Source organism: Phalangium opilio, unplaced genomic scaffold (assembly GCF_054372755.1).
Source record: "Phalangium opilio isolate 3A_F unplaced genomic scaffold, DU_Popi_V2 ptg000041l_1, whole genome shotgun sequence".
NCBI classification, from domain to species: domain Eukaryota; kingdom Metazoa; phylum Arthropoda; class Arachnida; order Opiliones; family Phalangiidae; genus Phalangium; species Phalangium opilio.
The window spans coordinates 8,283,668-8,298,769 of record NW_028324165.1 but is presented as its reverse complement, the minus strand read 5'-3'; the positions used below and the strand labels follow the sequence as shown (position 1 = coordinate 8,298,769).

General features: G+C 37.2%; 1 protein-coding gene and 1 long non-coding RNA gene across 3 annotated transcripts in view; one reads left to right on the top strand and one right to left on the bottom strand.

Moving 5' to 3' along the window:
- The window catches only part of LOC149679762 (uncharacterized), a 107,809-nt gene that overhangs the window by 11,252 nt on the left and 81,455 nt on the right, over nucleotides 1-15,102 (top strand). The gene's annotated exons all lie outside the window — the stretch shown is intronic.
- LOC149679764 (extracellular serine/threonine protein CG31145) overlaps nucleotides 1-15,102 on the bottom strand; it is an 83,801-nt gene that overhangs the window by 17,078 nt on the left and 51,621 nt on the right. For both annotated transcript variants that reach the window (XM_089835607.1, XM_089835608.1), the window contains exon 4: nucleotides 357-449. In XM_089835607.1, the coding sequence (XP_089691733.1) occupies nucleotides 357-449 (93 nt within the window). The remainder of the gene's footprint in view (nucleotides 1-356; nucleotides 450-15,102) is intronic.

The following is a 15,102-nucleotide window of genomic DNA, read 5'->3' as shown; positions in this document are numbered from 1 at the left end:
TTAAAAAGTCAACAAGGAAAGTTACTAAAAATACCTTCAGGCATTTCTCTGTCCCTTAAAATTAAATCAAAACTTTTTAAAAACCAGCGTCGTAAGCGTAAAATCCGTCAAGAAATTCTAAAGAACGGGAAACGAGCTCGAATTTGGCCAAGCGAAAATCAAGGAGTCAGAAGAACTAGTGTTATATACGGCGTTAGGCTTAAGGACCAACGTCCACGCGTCGCTAAGCCTCGGTCTCCTTTTTTCGTAAGCATAAATTCTACACATACACCACACCGTTACGCGAAAAATTGTTAAAGAGGAGAAGCAAGAAGAAGAAGAAAAAAGGAAAGAATATGGGAATATTTTCTCCTTACCTGTCTAGATGAAAAGCGGCGATCTCGCTGACGTGACGCTCAAAATCTACGAAGTAAAAATGGTTTGGATCCGTTCCCTTTTCACGAGGAAATCTGACAAAAACGAAAAGAAAGAAAAAAACGAAACAGGATCGTATATTTTAGTTTCAGTAAACGTTACCATTCACATGATATCAAATCGAAAGTAAATTAAAAGACAGAGTTATCAAAACTAAATAATCTATATCCAGGCATACATACAGCTAATAGGAATATTATTGTGTAGTCAGCAATTTTCTCAACGACGAAGTTTACCTCTAGAATTAATAATCTATCTCTCTACCAACTGTAATGAATCCCAGTTAGAATTATGACCCAGACTTGCCAACAAAACCACCCGTTTACAAATTAACATGGGTAATATATGAGGACGCAATTATTCCTATAAACTGTATGTATTCCTGACCCAACCAATATAGAATTGCCAGATTTTATGCCAGTTTCATAATTACTCGACTTTTACAATCATTTTAAAAATTAAATGACTTTTCCTGATACTATACAACTAATATTAGATAAAAAAAATCATACATCATGAAAATAATCAACACAATCAACACCAACAATTATATTATTTTCATTTTCAAAATCCCTGATTTTTTAAAGGTACCTTCCAACTAATTTTAAATAAAAATTTCTTTGAACTCCAAAAAAGAAAAATTTAAAATAAAAATAAAAATTGACGCCTAATAGCTGGCTTTTCCCTGAACACCAGTGTTTGGCAGGAACAACATTTCTACAGGGGCTCATAGGATTAGCATGGAGTGAATTTCCCCTAAATGTCGGCTTTGCCCACACAGTTATAATGTTTTAATTCAGAGGTTTCAGGAAATTTAAAATTTAAAGGATTACTTAAACAACTCAATAAGCATATTATATACCAGGAAAAAGTTTATAAAATCATCTTTCTTTTGAAGTATGAGTTTAAGTACGAATATTTTTTTTCCGGCAAAATCTGCCGACAGGAGGCGCCATTAACCTACCCACTAATACTTATGTAGAGAAAATTGATAAACATCCGATAAAACTAGAAAATTGGGGCGAATTTCTTCAGTTTAATATACTTTTTCGGAAGGAACGAAAAGGGTAATAAAGCTCTCCATTTTCAAAGTTTACTTTTTTATTCCTACCAAGGTTTTGAAATAAATAGGCATGGGACTTCCTGTGTAGACAGCGATAAGGCCATTTCCTACATAACCAACCCGTTTTTGTAGGCCTGATGCTATAGATTTATCGTTTTATAATGGAAAGAAGGCGGTTTTTAAAGCTTAATTTAAAGTTTTACCGTCACTCGGTGGGTGGGTGCATACCCAATGCCAATGATCCTCCAAATGGGACCCACGCATCGTTCTGGGGATAACCATAGACCGCTCGCGTTGCCTACGCACAAATACTTCTAAACGCATGCACTTTCTTTTATTTCTATTTGTTATTGTTAAGACCAGAAGTGTATAATAGTTCTCTTTTTGAGAGAAGTGTACCACCACAAAGCGGCCGGGGTAATTGTAGCATGATTCTTCCGAACATCATCAGAATTTACATTTATTATAGCAAGGTTACTAAACCGAATCACGCACATACGCCATGTAAATAGATAGTTTTCACACATGTAGGATTCATACCATTTAAACCAGGAGTCCAGGCTACCTGGAGGACAGAAGCAGACGGGTTTTTGTCCTCCAGGTAGCCCAGCCTCCTGGTGTAAATGGTATGAATTCTCCATGTGTGAAAACTTTCTATAGTTCCCTCATCATTACTCTATTAGGGCTTAACTATTTGCCAAGGCGCATACGCTTGTGCGTTTTGTCCCATCACGTCAAGACAATCAAGGTTTGTGCAGGGTTAATTGATTGCTGAGGATTTAGTAAATACCAAACAGTAATTTTAGAATTCACCCTAGCACGGTGCGATTGTTATATACCCATCTGAATTAAGTTTGATAAGCGGGAGAGCAAATTAACAAAAAGGGCTCCCTAGCCTGAGAAGAATCATGTAATTTCATAACTAAAGTATTAAGAGGATACAGAGTGTAACACTTCTTCTATTATCCCCTTCTGTTAATACGAACTAGAGAAATATTTCAATATCTGCATATCTATCATGCAGATCTTTCAACGCGTCCCTGCATGCCCACGATATAGTAATTTCGGATCGTGAGAAGAAAGAGATTGGTTGGGCAATTGCCCACCCTGCACCACCTCTTGATCGAAGCTCTTTCAATTTATTCCACCATATCCCGGTCAATTTGAAGGTGAGGCGCCTGTATACAGGGTGTTTCTGATAATAAGTCTGCCATACCATAAATTAAGAAGGGGATGTTTGTTCTTTGGGAAATCCATCGATTTTGAGTCGAAAATGTAAGTAACTTCTATCGCCTCCATTTTGTTTACCACAAGGGACAATGCTGTTTTCGAGTTATGATTTTGATAAGTGTTTTAGGGATGACCCCTTAATTAAATTAAATTAGAAATAATTGTCTAAATCAGTTTCTTAATTAAATATAAGGGGGTCATCCGTAAAATACTCTGGATGCAATCTTAACTCGAAAACAGCATTGTCCCTTGTGGTAAACAAAATGGAGGCGATAGAAGTATAGAACATTTTCGACTCAAAATCGATTCCCCAAAGAACAAACACTGCCCCTTAATTTATTTATGGCAGACTTATCAGAAACACCCTGCATATCACCCAGCTCTGGTCCATTATTTGACAACCCACTTTGGCCAAGGGAGCTAGCACTTTCATCGTGCAAAAGTATATTGTGTTTAGCGAGCGTTCCAGAAAAGCGGACCAACCATACCCTAAGTCTTAAGACGCTTGGTTGCTTGGTACTAGACTAGGCTAGTGACACCCCGTGTTATTTCCATGGTGAACTTCATACTGTCAAAGGTAGAGAGTTGCCGTTGCTTCATAGTAGTACCATGCTGATAGATATTGATCTGGATTGGGATTGGGAGAATGCTGTACTTTACGACTAGCAAGAAGGATCTATCAAATGGAGATGCCAAATTGGTTAATGAGTTCATCGGAAGTATACCGGAAGTGTACTGTGTGATATTGTTTAGGAAGTGAAATAGAAAGTTAGACTTTGCCTTTACTTCCGGTTTTATTTTTTAGGGGGGGAGGGGGTCTTGGCTTATCGTTGAAGCCTCCGAGGTTAAAAGAGTATGTGGTATCGCGGTCGCTGATTGGTTTAAGTTTCCCATGGAGGCTTTATTTTATTTTAAGAAATGAGTGTTAAGCTCAGCATGCGACTTCTTTTGAAACAAAATTTTGTTCACAAATGCTTTTTATATCCAATATCACATAAAACTTTGTTTAAATCGGCGGCCATTTTAAAAAATGGCGGCTCAATTACTTAAATCCGATTTTTTTTAAACCAGCTATGAAACAGTCATTAATTTCAACCAATTTGACTAAAATTTTCCATACAAATGTTCATTATCTCCTAAAGTACAGCTGTAAACGTTTTAGTTTAAATTAGCGGCCATCTTGCAAAATGGCATCTCAAATACTTAAGATCTTATTTTATTTTCTAATCCGCTACTAAATCCTCAATGCTTTACAAAGGTTTATTATGCCCTATAAAGTACAGCTATAAACGTTTTAGTTTAAATCGGCTACCATCTTTTAAAATGGCTCCTCGAACACCAAAGTTCTTATTTTATTTTTTTCTAATCCACTACTAAATCCTCTAAGCTTTATATTTGAAGCCATTAGTCCCTTACCTACATTCAAACCCCGGTCTCCTTTTAGTACGTTCGAGTAACTTAAGTGATAGAACGACGAAGAAGATTCGATGTAGAAAATTTTCTCATCCTATTGTGTTTGTGTCATTTGCTGTTAAAATTACTCCCCCTTTACCACCACCCAGCAACCCAAATAGTTTCCAAACTGCCGAATTATCCCGCGTCGAGTAATCGTTATTGCTTCACTCACTACTCGCCCTTCCTCGAGTCTATATAGGAGGAGTTCAGGTTCAGTCTGGAAGGTTTAATTTTAGGTCGCCATTTGGAACTTTAATAGATTACTGGAATACAATAAGTTGGGGAGGGGGAGGGAATATTGTTTATTTTTGTTTATTTCTTGAGATGAAAGATGGAATGATCGATTCTTCATGTACAGGGTGTTCTTCCCAAAAGGGGGTTAGTTATAGGATGGTTCTATGGGAAATCATTGATCAATTTTGAGAGTCGAAAATGTAACTCTATGCTTCTATTCTATGACCAGCCGATTTTGAATGTCCCATAACACATTGGAAGAGTGTTTTATTGATGATCCCTTAATTAAATTAGAAATGATTGTCTAAATAAGTTTCTCTCTTAAATTTAAGGGGTCGTCCCTAAAATACTCCAATCATAAGTTGTCAACGATGGGTAAAATGTCGACTCAAATCGACTGTACTTAGGTATTACCACCCATTTTGGAACTCCTGTATAATGAACACGGTTTTGGAATTATGATCTGATTAGTGTTTTAGGGATGACCCCTTAAATTAAATTTAATTAGAAATCATTGTCTTAATCAGTTTCTTAATTCATTCGTAAAATACTCTTTCTTGCAATCTTAACTAGAAAACAGCATTGTCCTTTGAGCAAACAAAATGGATATATAGAAGTATGGAACATTTTCGACTCAAAATCGATGGATTTCCCAAAGAACAAACATCCCCTTCTTAATTTATGCCATCACCAGACTTATCAGAAACACCCTGTATATATTTTTCTATTCAGTTGAATTTTGAAACAACGCGGCACTCGACCCGGGCCGCTCAATTCTTGATTTTGATTTTCATCATTTAAACAAAGTTTGAATTGAAATAACCTGCAGTTCCCAATGGATTTTACGACCCAATTCTGATTGTCTTCAAAACATTAAAGCGACTGAAATGCTTCAATAAATTCATCTACTCGTATATACATAATTAATAAACACTAGGATACTTTCTCAAAAGAAGAGTCGTACGTTCTAAAGAACTTTTCTTTTTCATTCGAAGAACGTATAAAATAATTCAAATTATAATTAGCTAGTAACAAGCATAAGTTCATAAGATATGTTCCATAATAAGTTTGTAAAGTCTGGTAACTTAGAAACTGGAGCTTGTAATTTTGAAGTGATTGAAGTAGGTCATAGATTCGAGGTAAAGCGACGTACGCCTGGTGCATGAGGCGCTGCTGTCAAAGGCCTAATTAGTAATGCAGACTAAATAAGAATATGGAAGGCCTGGAAAATTAACACCCTCTATTATTCCTTAAAGTCTCCGTAACTTCAAAAGCACACACTGATTTAAGAATCTCACGATTTTATAAATCTCCGGTTTTATAACAAATAGCACGGTGCAGTGACCTACCATCTATCATTAACACACTTAACCTGCTACAAGGAGCAAAAAAGTCATTAAATTTTACATATTATCAGCCCCTCCCATAATCAAATGGAGAATAGGGGATGAGAAGTTTTAGAGCAACGGTGGTGCGCTGATTTCAGTAAGTTAACGTAATAGATCCTTTTCAAAGGCGGCCGCCTGTCCCAGTATGTCTGCTTAATATGAGCATAACAAAGACGTTAGAAAAGGCTTTAAAGTTACCAGTCCTGCAACCAAATTTGGATGGTCCGTATTGTTTGAAGCAATATCTTAATTAAATGCGTCTTTGTTGACAAACATACCCATCAATCAATTTAAGACAACAAGGTGCAAGGTCAACACAACAGACTCTATTTTACCCCCGACTTTTTAAACGGGTCTATTGCTGACATATCTGCTTTAATAAAGACATAAGTTTATAAGATATGTTACATGATAAGTGTGACGATACCTATGCAGTTCGTAATGCTACCTGGAGACTTACAGCTCGAGATAACTAGTTCGAGAACGACGGAAGCGAGAATTGAAGTACTACACACTGTGGTTAATTTTGCAGGACTTCCATCTAGCTCCTATTTAGTCTGCATTACTAAGCCTTTGACAGCGCCAAAACCAGGCGTACATCGCTTTTAATACCTCTTTCTCCAACTAGAGCAAAACAAGTAGTAAATGCAAAACCATTCAGTTAGACTTTATAGGGCTTTACTTATAGCCTTGCCTTGAATGATTGGTTTAATCTGATTCTTTGGCGGGTAAAAGAGGACAAGTAGGATGTATTCGTTGAAAGATTGTGTTGTTACGTTGAAGCCTTTAAGCTGGTAAGTAATAAAAATATTTCGAACTTGAAGAATGCCTCAAGTGGTTTAATGGAATTGCCCAGGCTAAACCTTATCTAAGCTGACCTAATCTGGGCTAACGTAACCAAACATAACACGAAGCAAGTTTCAGTTCTTTGATCCATCTATCTTAGAATGGCCAATGGGTCAGAGAAATGAAAATCGTTAAGTTAATTAGAAATCACTCTCTTCAAAAAACACGTCATGATGTACATTCCCTCACTAATCACGTCATGATGTACATTCCCTCACTAATCACGTCATGATGTACATTCCCTCATTAATCACGCCATGATGTACATTCCCTCATTAATCACGCCATGATGTACATTCCCTCATTAATCACGCCATGATGTACATTCCCTCATTAATCACGCCATGATGTACATTACCTCATTAATCACGCCATGATGTACATTCCCTCATTAATCACGCCATGATGTACATTCCCTCATTAATCACGCCATGATGTACATTCCCTCATTAATCACGCCATGATGTACATTCCCTCACTAATCACGTCGTGATGTACATTCCCTCATTAATCACGCCATGATGTACATTCCCTCACTAATAACGTCATGATGTACATTCCCTCACTAATAACGTCATGATGTACATTCCCTCATTAATCACGCCATGATGTACATTCCCTCACTAATCACGTCGTGATGTACATTCCCTCACTAATCACGTCGTGATGTACATTCCCTCATTAATCACGTCGTGATGTACATTCCCTCACTAATCACGTCGTGATGTACGTTCCCTCACTAATCACGTCGTGATGTACGTTCCCTCATTAATCACGCCATGATGTACATTCCCTCATTAATCACGCCATGATGTACATTCCCTCATTAATCACGTCGTGATGTACAATCCCTCACTAATCACGTCGTGATGTACAATCCCTCACTAATCACGAAATGATGTACATTCCCTCATTAATCACGCCATGATGTACATTCCCTCACTAATCACGTCATGATGTACATTCCCTCACTAATCACGTCATGATGTACATTCCCTCATTAATCACGTCATGATGTACATTCCTTCATTAATCACGTCATGATGTACATTCCCTCATTAATCACGCCATGATGTACATTCCCTCACTAATCACGTCGTGATGTACGTTCCCTCACTAATCACGTCATGATGTACATTCCCTCACTAATCACGTCGTGATGTACAATCCCTCACTAATCCCGTCGTGATGTACAATCCCTCACTAATCACGTCGTTGTGTACATTCCCTGCTAATCGCGTCGTGATGTACATTCCCTCACTAATCGCGTCATGATGTACATTCCCTCATTAATCACGTCGTGATGTACAATCCCTCACTAATCACGTCGTGATGTACAATCCCTCACTAATCACGTCATGATGTACATTCCCTCACTAATCACGTCGTGATGTACAATCCCTCACTAATCACGTCGTGATGTACGTTCCCTCACTAATCACGTCGTGATGTACGTTCCCTCACTAATCACGTCGTGATGTACGTTCCCTCACTAATCGCGTCGTGATGTACATTCCCTCACTAATCACGTCGTGATGTACATTCCCTCACTAATAACGTCGTGATGTACATTCCCTCATTAATCACGTCGTGATGTACATTCCCTCACTAATCACGTCGTGATGTACATTCCCTCACTAATCACGTCGTGATGTACATTCCCTCACTAATCACGTCGTGATGTACATTCCCTCACTAATCACGTCGTGATGTCACTCACTTCAAAATTACAGGCTCCAGTTTGTAACCAATGACAAACTAATGGAACTTATCTTATGAACTTCTGGCTCGAGAACGACAAGCGAGAGTTGAAGTCCTACACTCGGATGGTTAATTTTGCTGGACTTCCATCTAGCTCCTATTTAGTCTGCATTACTAAGCCTTTGACAGCGCAAAAACCAGGCGTACATCGCTTTTAATGCCTCGAATCTATGACCTACGTCACTACAAAATTACAGGCTCCAGTTTGTATAACCAGTGACAAACTTATGGGGAACATCTCTTATGAACTTATGGTAATATCAAGCAGACGGCAACTACCTTCTGAAAAAGTCTATTAAAAGATCCTCATCTCTATTCCAAAATTCATGGTAACTACCGTCACCCTAGCAATTCCCACAGAGTATTATATAATTCAACACACAATATATTAGCAGAATTAAACATCCAAAAAAAAACCGGGGGTCTTTTCAAACAACGCCCTCTAAAAAAAGGCACGCACTTCCTATAAGTCCCGAACCCGACTTAATAAATTAATAAGCTCGGTACTATATGGTACAGGCAGAAAACGTGGTGTTAAACGGCGTAAAACTTGAGTATACTCACTCGATCACGGTATAGTGAGCAAATTCCCCCATTCGGTCTTGATAAGTTAAAAGCTATTGGCTTACCTGCCTACCTGCCTTCTCGAATATCGTCAAATCAATTAGTAAATTGTCACGGAATAGTTTTCTGTTCATTTATAACAAAGGGAACTTTATACAATGTGTTTCCTGAAAGGTCAGTCCCAAATTAAGGGGGATATGTTCTATGGGAAATCAATTTTGAGTCGGAAATGTTCCATACTTCTATGACCGATTTTGACCAGTAAGGGATATTTTTTATGTTTGGATTGGAGTATTTTACGGATGACCCCTTAAATTTAGTTAAGAAACTGATTTAGACAATAATTTCTAATTTAATTTAATTAAGGGGTCAGTCGTAATGCACTCCAAACAACTTGATTAGGGCAAGATGCAATATCTAGTTTACTATAGGGAGAAGGTATAAGATGCCTAAGTATTCGCGCGTCATAGTCCCAGTCCCCCTTTCAAAATATAAGGGGGGGGGCGTAAAAGGAGGCCGGGCTATTTCGCCTGGCTCTCCTCAGTCGGAAAATGCGTAATTTTCGTCATTTGCGACGCGCTGACGTGAGTTTGCAAGAACCAATGAGATGCTGGTTCTAATTTAGAGGCGGCGGGGATTAACTCCGGACCTACTGTACGTTTGGATTGGAGATAAAGCTGTAAATGTGGGGGCGAATTTATACCTTCTCCCTAATAAACTAGATATCACTTCTTGCTAATATTGATGTGTTACTACTCTGAAAACATAATATGAATTCTAGGAATTTCTTGACGTTGGAAACTAACGAACTTTATAGCCTTTCTAAAATACGTGAAAGGTCAATTAATCGAATCATAAACTGAAAACGGCATAATATATTTGCAGTAAACCAAAGTACCGTAACGAACTCCCTACGCGTGCAGTCTAGCCAAAATTACTCGAAATTCTGGTAAACAAGCTTTGCACGCTGCAGTTAAACCCAAAACCAATCAGATTTCCAAGTATGCACGTTCAACCAAAAGCGATAACTCTAAATTATCCCGCTCAAACACGGGAAGGCTAACTATAGAGTCATATAGTTCCCGAGACCATAGTGGGCGAGGCACAAATTCAACCATTTAACACGCAAAAGTTGTTCGAAAAGACGAAAACCTTTTTCAGGTTGGCATAGAACTTTCATTTATAAATTTCCTGACTTTTCCAGGATCTCCCTGATGTTTAAAAATGTTCCCATGGCCATTGTGGGCATGGATATAATACCAAAGGCGCAAATTCAACCTAAAAAGGAAACATTGTTTGAAAACCTTTTTCAGATTGTCATAGATGTTTCATTTAATTCCCTGACTTTTCCAGGAACTCCCTGATGTTTTAAAGTCACTTTTCTTGATCAATAGACAATTCTCTAGCGCCAAAATGCAAGGTAAAATTCTCAAGCCCGGCCCACAAAACTCGCATAAACATTAACATGTGATATATGGGCTTACAATGATTCCTAGTAGCTGTAAATATTCCTGGTACTATACTTCACCGAACCAGCGTGAGATTCCTGACTATCTTTGGAATTCCCATGGCCTATATAAACTCGCAAACATTATAGGGATATTAGTAAAACACTTATAGGCCATTCCGACAAACAAGTGGCTCTAACTTCAGTCCATTTTATGTTAATGTAGTTATTCGCCTATAGGAGACACCAGTGTAATGTTATAATTACATAATGCACTAGTTTTCCGGTGAGATTGTACATGGTTAGCTTAACGTCGTCGATCGGCGCGGTTCATCCGCTAAATAGCTTCAATACCTCCGAATCTAAACCTCATTAACATATTATATAAGATATGCATTAAACAGAGCGGATGTTTTGGTTCCGGGAGAGAGGTCGGACAAAAGCTTTCAACCGCTATCCAAAACAGACTGAAAAACTGGTAGTTCAGTTCTATTCAGATAATTTCACTGATTTTCGAGAAAAAAAATATATTTTTATATTTTTACTGACCATCCCCCTTCCAAATAACATTTTCATTTATTTCCACCCTTTTAAATAACATTTTCACTTATTTCCACCCTTTTAAATAACATTTTCACTTATTTCCCCCTTTTAAATAACATTTTCACTTATTTCCCTCTTTTAAATAACATTTTCACTTATTTCCCCTTTAAAAATAACATTTTCACTGATTTCCCCCTTCCAAATAACATTTTCACTGATTTCCCCCTTCCAAATAACATTTTCACTGATTTCTGTGATTTCCCCTTCCAAATAACATTTTCACTGATCCCAAAAAATATATAACTTTTTAACTGATCCCTAAAAATAACATTTTAACTGCTGTTCAGAAATAAAATAACATTTTCACTGACTTTCCAAAAAAAAAAAATAAGTATGAATTTCCCTGCGTTTATTTTGCTCTAAACCAGATTCCATGTCTTCCCTGCTAAAATAGTATGACAACTGTAGCAGAAAATGGGTGTTGATTAAAAATTAGCGTGTATCCATCCTCCCGTAAACAAAACCTTCTAAAGACTAGCTTCCACTACGGGAAACACATCGTTGTAACTCATCTAGGTTCCGGTTAAAATCCGAGAATCTCAGCTAGTCCCGCTTGTATTTGGCTATAATAACCGAACGATCAATTTAATGTTACGCTTGGACACACTACCACAATTTGAAGAGGGTCTCCAATACTTCTGTAATACTGATAAGTGACCTTTGGTTCGTACAAGAAGCAGTTTGGACTCCCGACTGACTATCTTAGCTTAAAGACGCCGGTGTTTTCAAATCTGGATGGTAGGTAGGTTGGTTGTATGGTTGAATAGCGGGTAGTGTCGTTTAATAAAGCCATTGAATTAATACGTTTGCTTAAGGAAGGAAAGGAAAAGTTGTGTACTTTGGGATAATCAAGTGCGATATCATTTTAAATTTTAAAGTAACTTTTTAAAGTTTTATATGAGCTTAAAATATTAAGGAGACGCAAGGCCTGCTCAGACGAGACAAATCTTGATTCAATTATAGATGAGTTAACTCAGCAAAAATTGGTCAGTGATCAATTTTTAATTTAATTTAGTGTTTCAACTTGTCCACTAGTTTACTCGTCTCAACTCAAGTTGATTCATCTAATTGAATCAAAAAGTTGTTTCGTCTGAAAAGGCCTTAAAGTAAACAAATCCAATTTATTCCAGATGCGTGTACCAAGGCTTAACGAGCGTTTATTTTTATTTTTAAACTGAAAAATCTGCATGGGTAAAGTTTATGGGTTGTCGACTGCTTCAGAGTCAAAAATAATGAAAAGTTTCAACTGACTATAGTTATGATTGGGAGTGTTTTACAGAGGACCTCTTCATTTTATGAAATAATCTAAGAGACAATTTTAGTTATAGTGGTAAAACACTACTTCAATGTTCAATCATAACTTGTGCATCCCTTATGGGACATTCAAAATCGGCTGGTCATAGAAGTATAGACGTTACATTTACGATCCTTAAAATTGATGATTTCCCATAGAACCATCAATCCCACTAACTGTACTTTTGTCCTATAATTACCTTCCCTTTTGGAAAACACCCTGTATACTTTTACAGGCTGACTTGCGAGCTATCTTAAGACAAAAGCCAGAAATCACTAATGAGAAGCTTCGAGTTATTAGCCTAACTAGAAAAGTTTATAATTAGTTTACTATAGTCTATAGTAGGTAAACTATAAAAATAGACCAATGGAATAGAACTAATTTAGAAAAAGGTTCGGAGCCAATTTTCTTTTCATTCTTTTGTATTTGGCCAAGAAGTGATATCTAGTTTATTAGGGAGAAGGTTTAAATTCGCGCCACATTTCTAGCTTTATCTTCAGTCCAAGCGTATAGTAGGTCCGGAGTTAATCCCCGCCGCCTCTAAATTACAACCAGCGTCTCATTAGTTCTTGAAAACTCACGTCAGCACGACGCGAATGAGGAAAATTACAGTCATATTTTCCGACTGAGGAGAGGCGAAATAGACCGGCCTCCCTTTACGTCCCACCCCCTTGTATTTTGAAAGGGCGACTGGGACTATGGCGCACGAATATTTAGGCATCTTACACCTTCTCCCTAATAAACTAGATATCACTTCTTGATTTGGCCAAAGGCAAGTTGTTTTAATTAGGCTAATTGTCATACAAAAACCTTATTGGTTTTTACGGAGGCGGTATAGCTGACCCGATGATTGTTCATTACTGGGTAGACTAATTATCGGTTGGGTAGAAAGAATTAATCCCGAACGTTATACTGATGGAAAGGTCAAAGGTTATATAAAGGTTTAGTGGTTTTCGTGTCTATAGAAATTTCAGGATAATCCTGCACAAGAGGGAATGTGATTATCTTGAAAGATTTGTAAAGTTTATACATAAAAAAGTTATGGTTTATTATAAAAAAATAATATGGACCTAACTTGGAACAGCTGTAATTTGGAACACTTTTCTTTTCAAATCATCATAACTTGAGTTTGGGAGCTTGGAATGAATATTTTAAGGGCTCATTTTGAAGATTGAAAATCCCTCTATCCATAAAACACGGCCACAAGATTCTATCATAAAATCCAGCGAAGGTACAACCATAAATAGGCAACCTAATATTTTTCATAATAATACTAAACTTCCTGTATTGGTCTTTTGTTCACTTGAAATGAAATTCTGACTTTCCAAAAAAAGTGTTCCAAGATAGGGTTATACTGACCATATATAAGACTAGCAGCAAAGGCATACGGCCAGTCTGTTCGTTTTTATTACTTTTAGGGCTGCCATTTTTAAAGATGGCGGCAAATCGAAACTCAAAAGTCATAAAACCCGTCTATAGGATATAGGAGACCTGTGTATTAAATATTGAAGAAATCGCTTGAAACGCGAGATAACGTTATTCTATAAAGAAGGTTTAGGTTACATTTCTGGCGGCCATTTTTCAAGATGGAGGCTGATTTTAAAAATCTTTCTTAGCACGTACCTACAACTTAAGAGTAACGTCCCTGGAAAATTTTAGCCTTCTAGATAAAGCGGTTTGGACTGGGCGTTGATTATCAGTCAGCCCAACGTCAGTCAGTCTGGATTTTGACTTACATATGAAACTCGTGCTTTAAATTCAAACCTCAAACATTATCTTGGCTAGTTTAAGTAATTTCTCAAAAAAATAAAAGAGATTCATAATTAAGTGAACTACAAGCTTGAATGAAAATAACTCAAGAAAAGATAAACACCGGTGACCGGACATTCATAAACTCTCACATTTATTATTAAAGACGACCCCAATTTCTCAGTGTAGCTGCAGAAGTAACTAGTTGGTTCGTTTTCGTCCCAAATTTCCCAGGAGGTTACAAAAGCTCAAGCAGAATGAACGAAGTTACATTTGTGTTTTAAGTCCTTCCACGTTTTGAAGAGAGTAACCAAGAGAAAACCAACTGAAATAAATCTTTGCCCGCTCTCTCTCTCTCTCTCTCTCTCTCTCTCTCTCTCTCTCTCTCTCTCTCTCTCTCTCTCTCTCTCTCTCTCTCTCTTTCTTTTAAAACTTCATCAAGTCTTTCTCCTTTTTTAAAAACAATGTGGTGAAAGAAAAAAGGGAGGTTTTAAAGGTTTCTATTGCCTTGGAGAAATTAATTATGAAAAGCTCAAGTTTGTTACGGTGATAAAATGAAAAGAAATGATAAGTTCTATGTCGACTTTAATTGAGAAATTAATTTAAAAATTAATAACTTAACTATCAGTCCATAAAACTAATTTTATATTCCTACATCTGCGTGATCCTTTCTTTAACATTGATTGTCCTTAGAAATTTGGGGAAAATGTGTCACCACCAAAGAGGCATAGATCGTGTAATGGGAAATTCTGGGAATTATGGAAACTCCTCATTTGATTCTTCCAATCGATATATAGCTAGCTTGTTATCGAAGCAATTTTTTCCACCCACGTCGATTCGGTTTTTGGGACTGAAGAAAAAGGGCATTTATCTTTTTCGACCATTTCTATCTCAAACAACACCTTTTCGGTTCCCCCGAAAAACTGATGATGGTTTTCTTTTACCGGATAAAATTGAGAGATCAATACAACAAGTTGATCAAGACCTTAATCACGTAGCGGCAGAGCGAAACAAAAGCTATTAAAAGACAATCAGTGAAAAGAATACGGTAGGG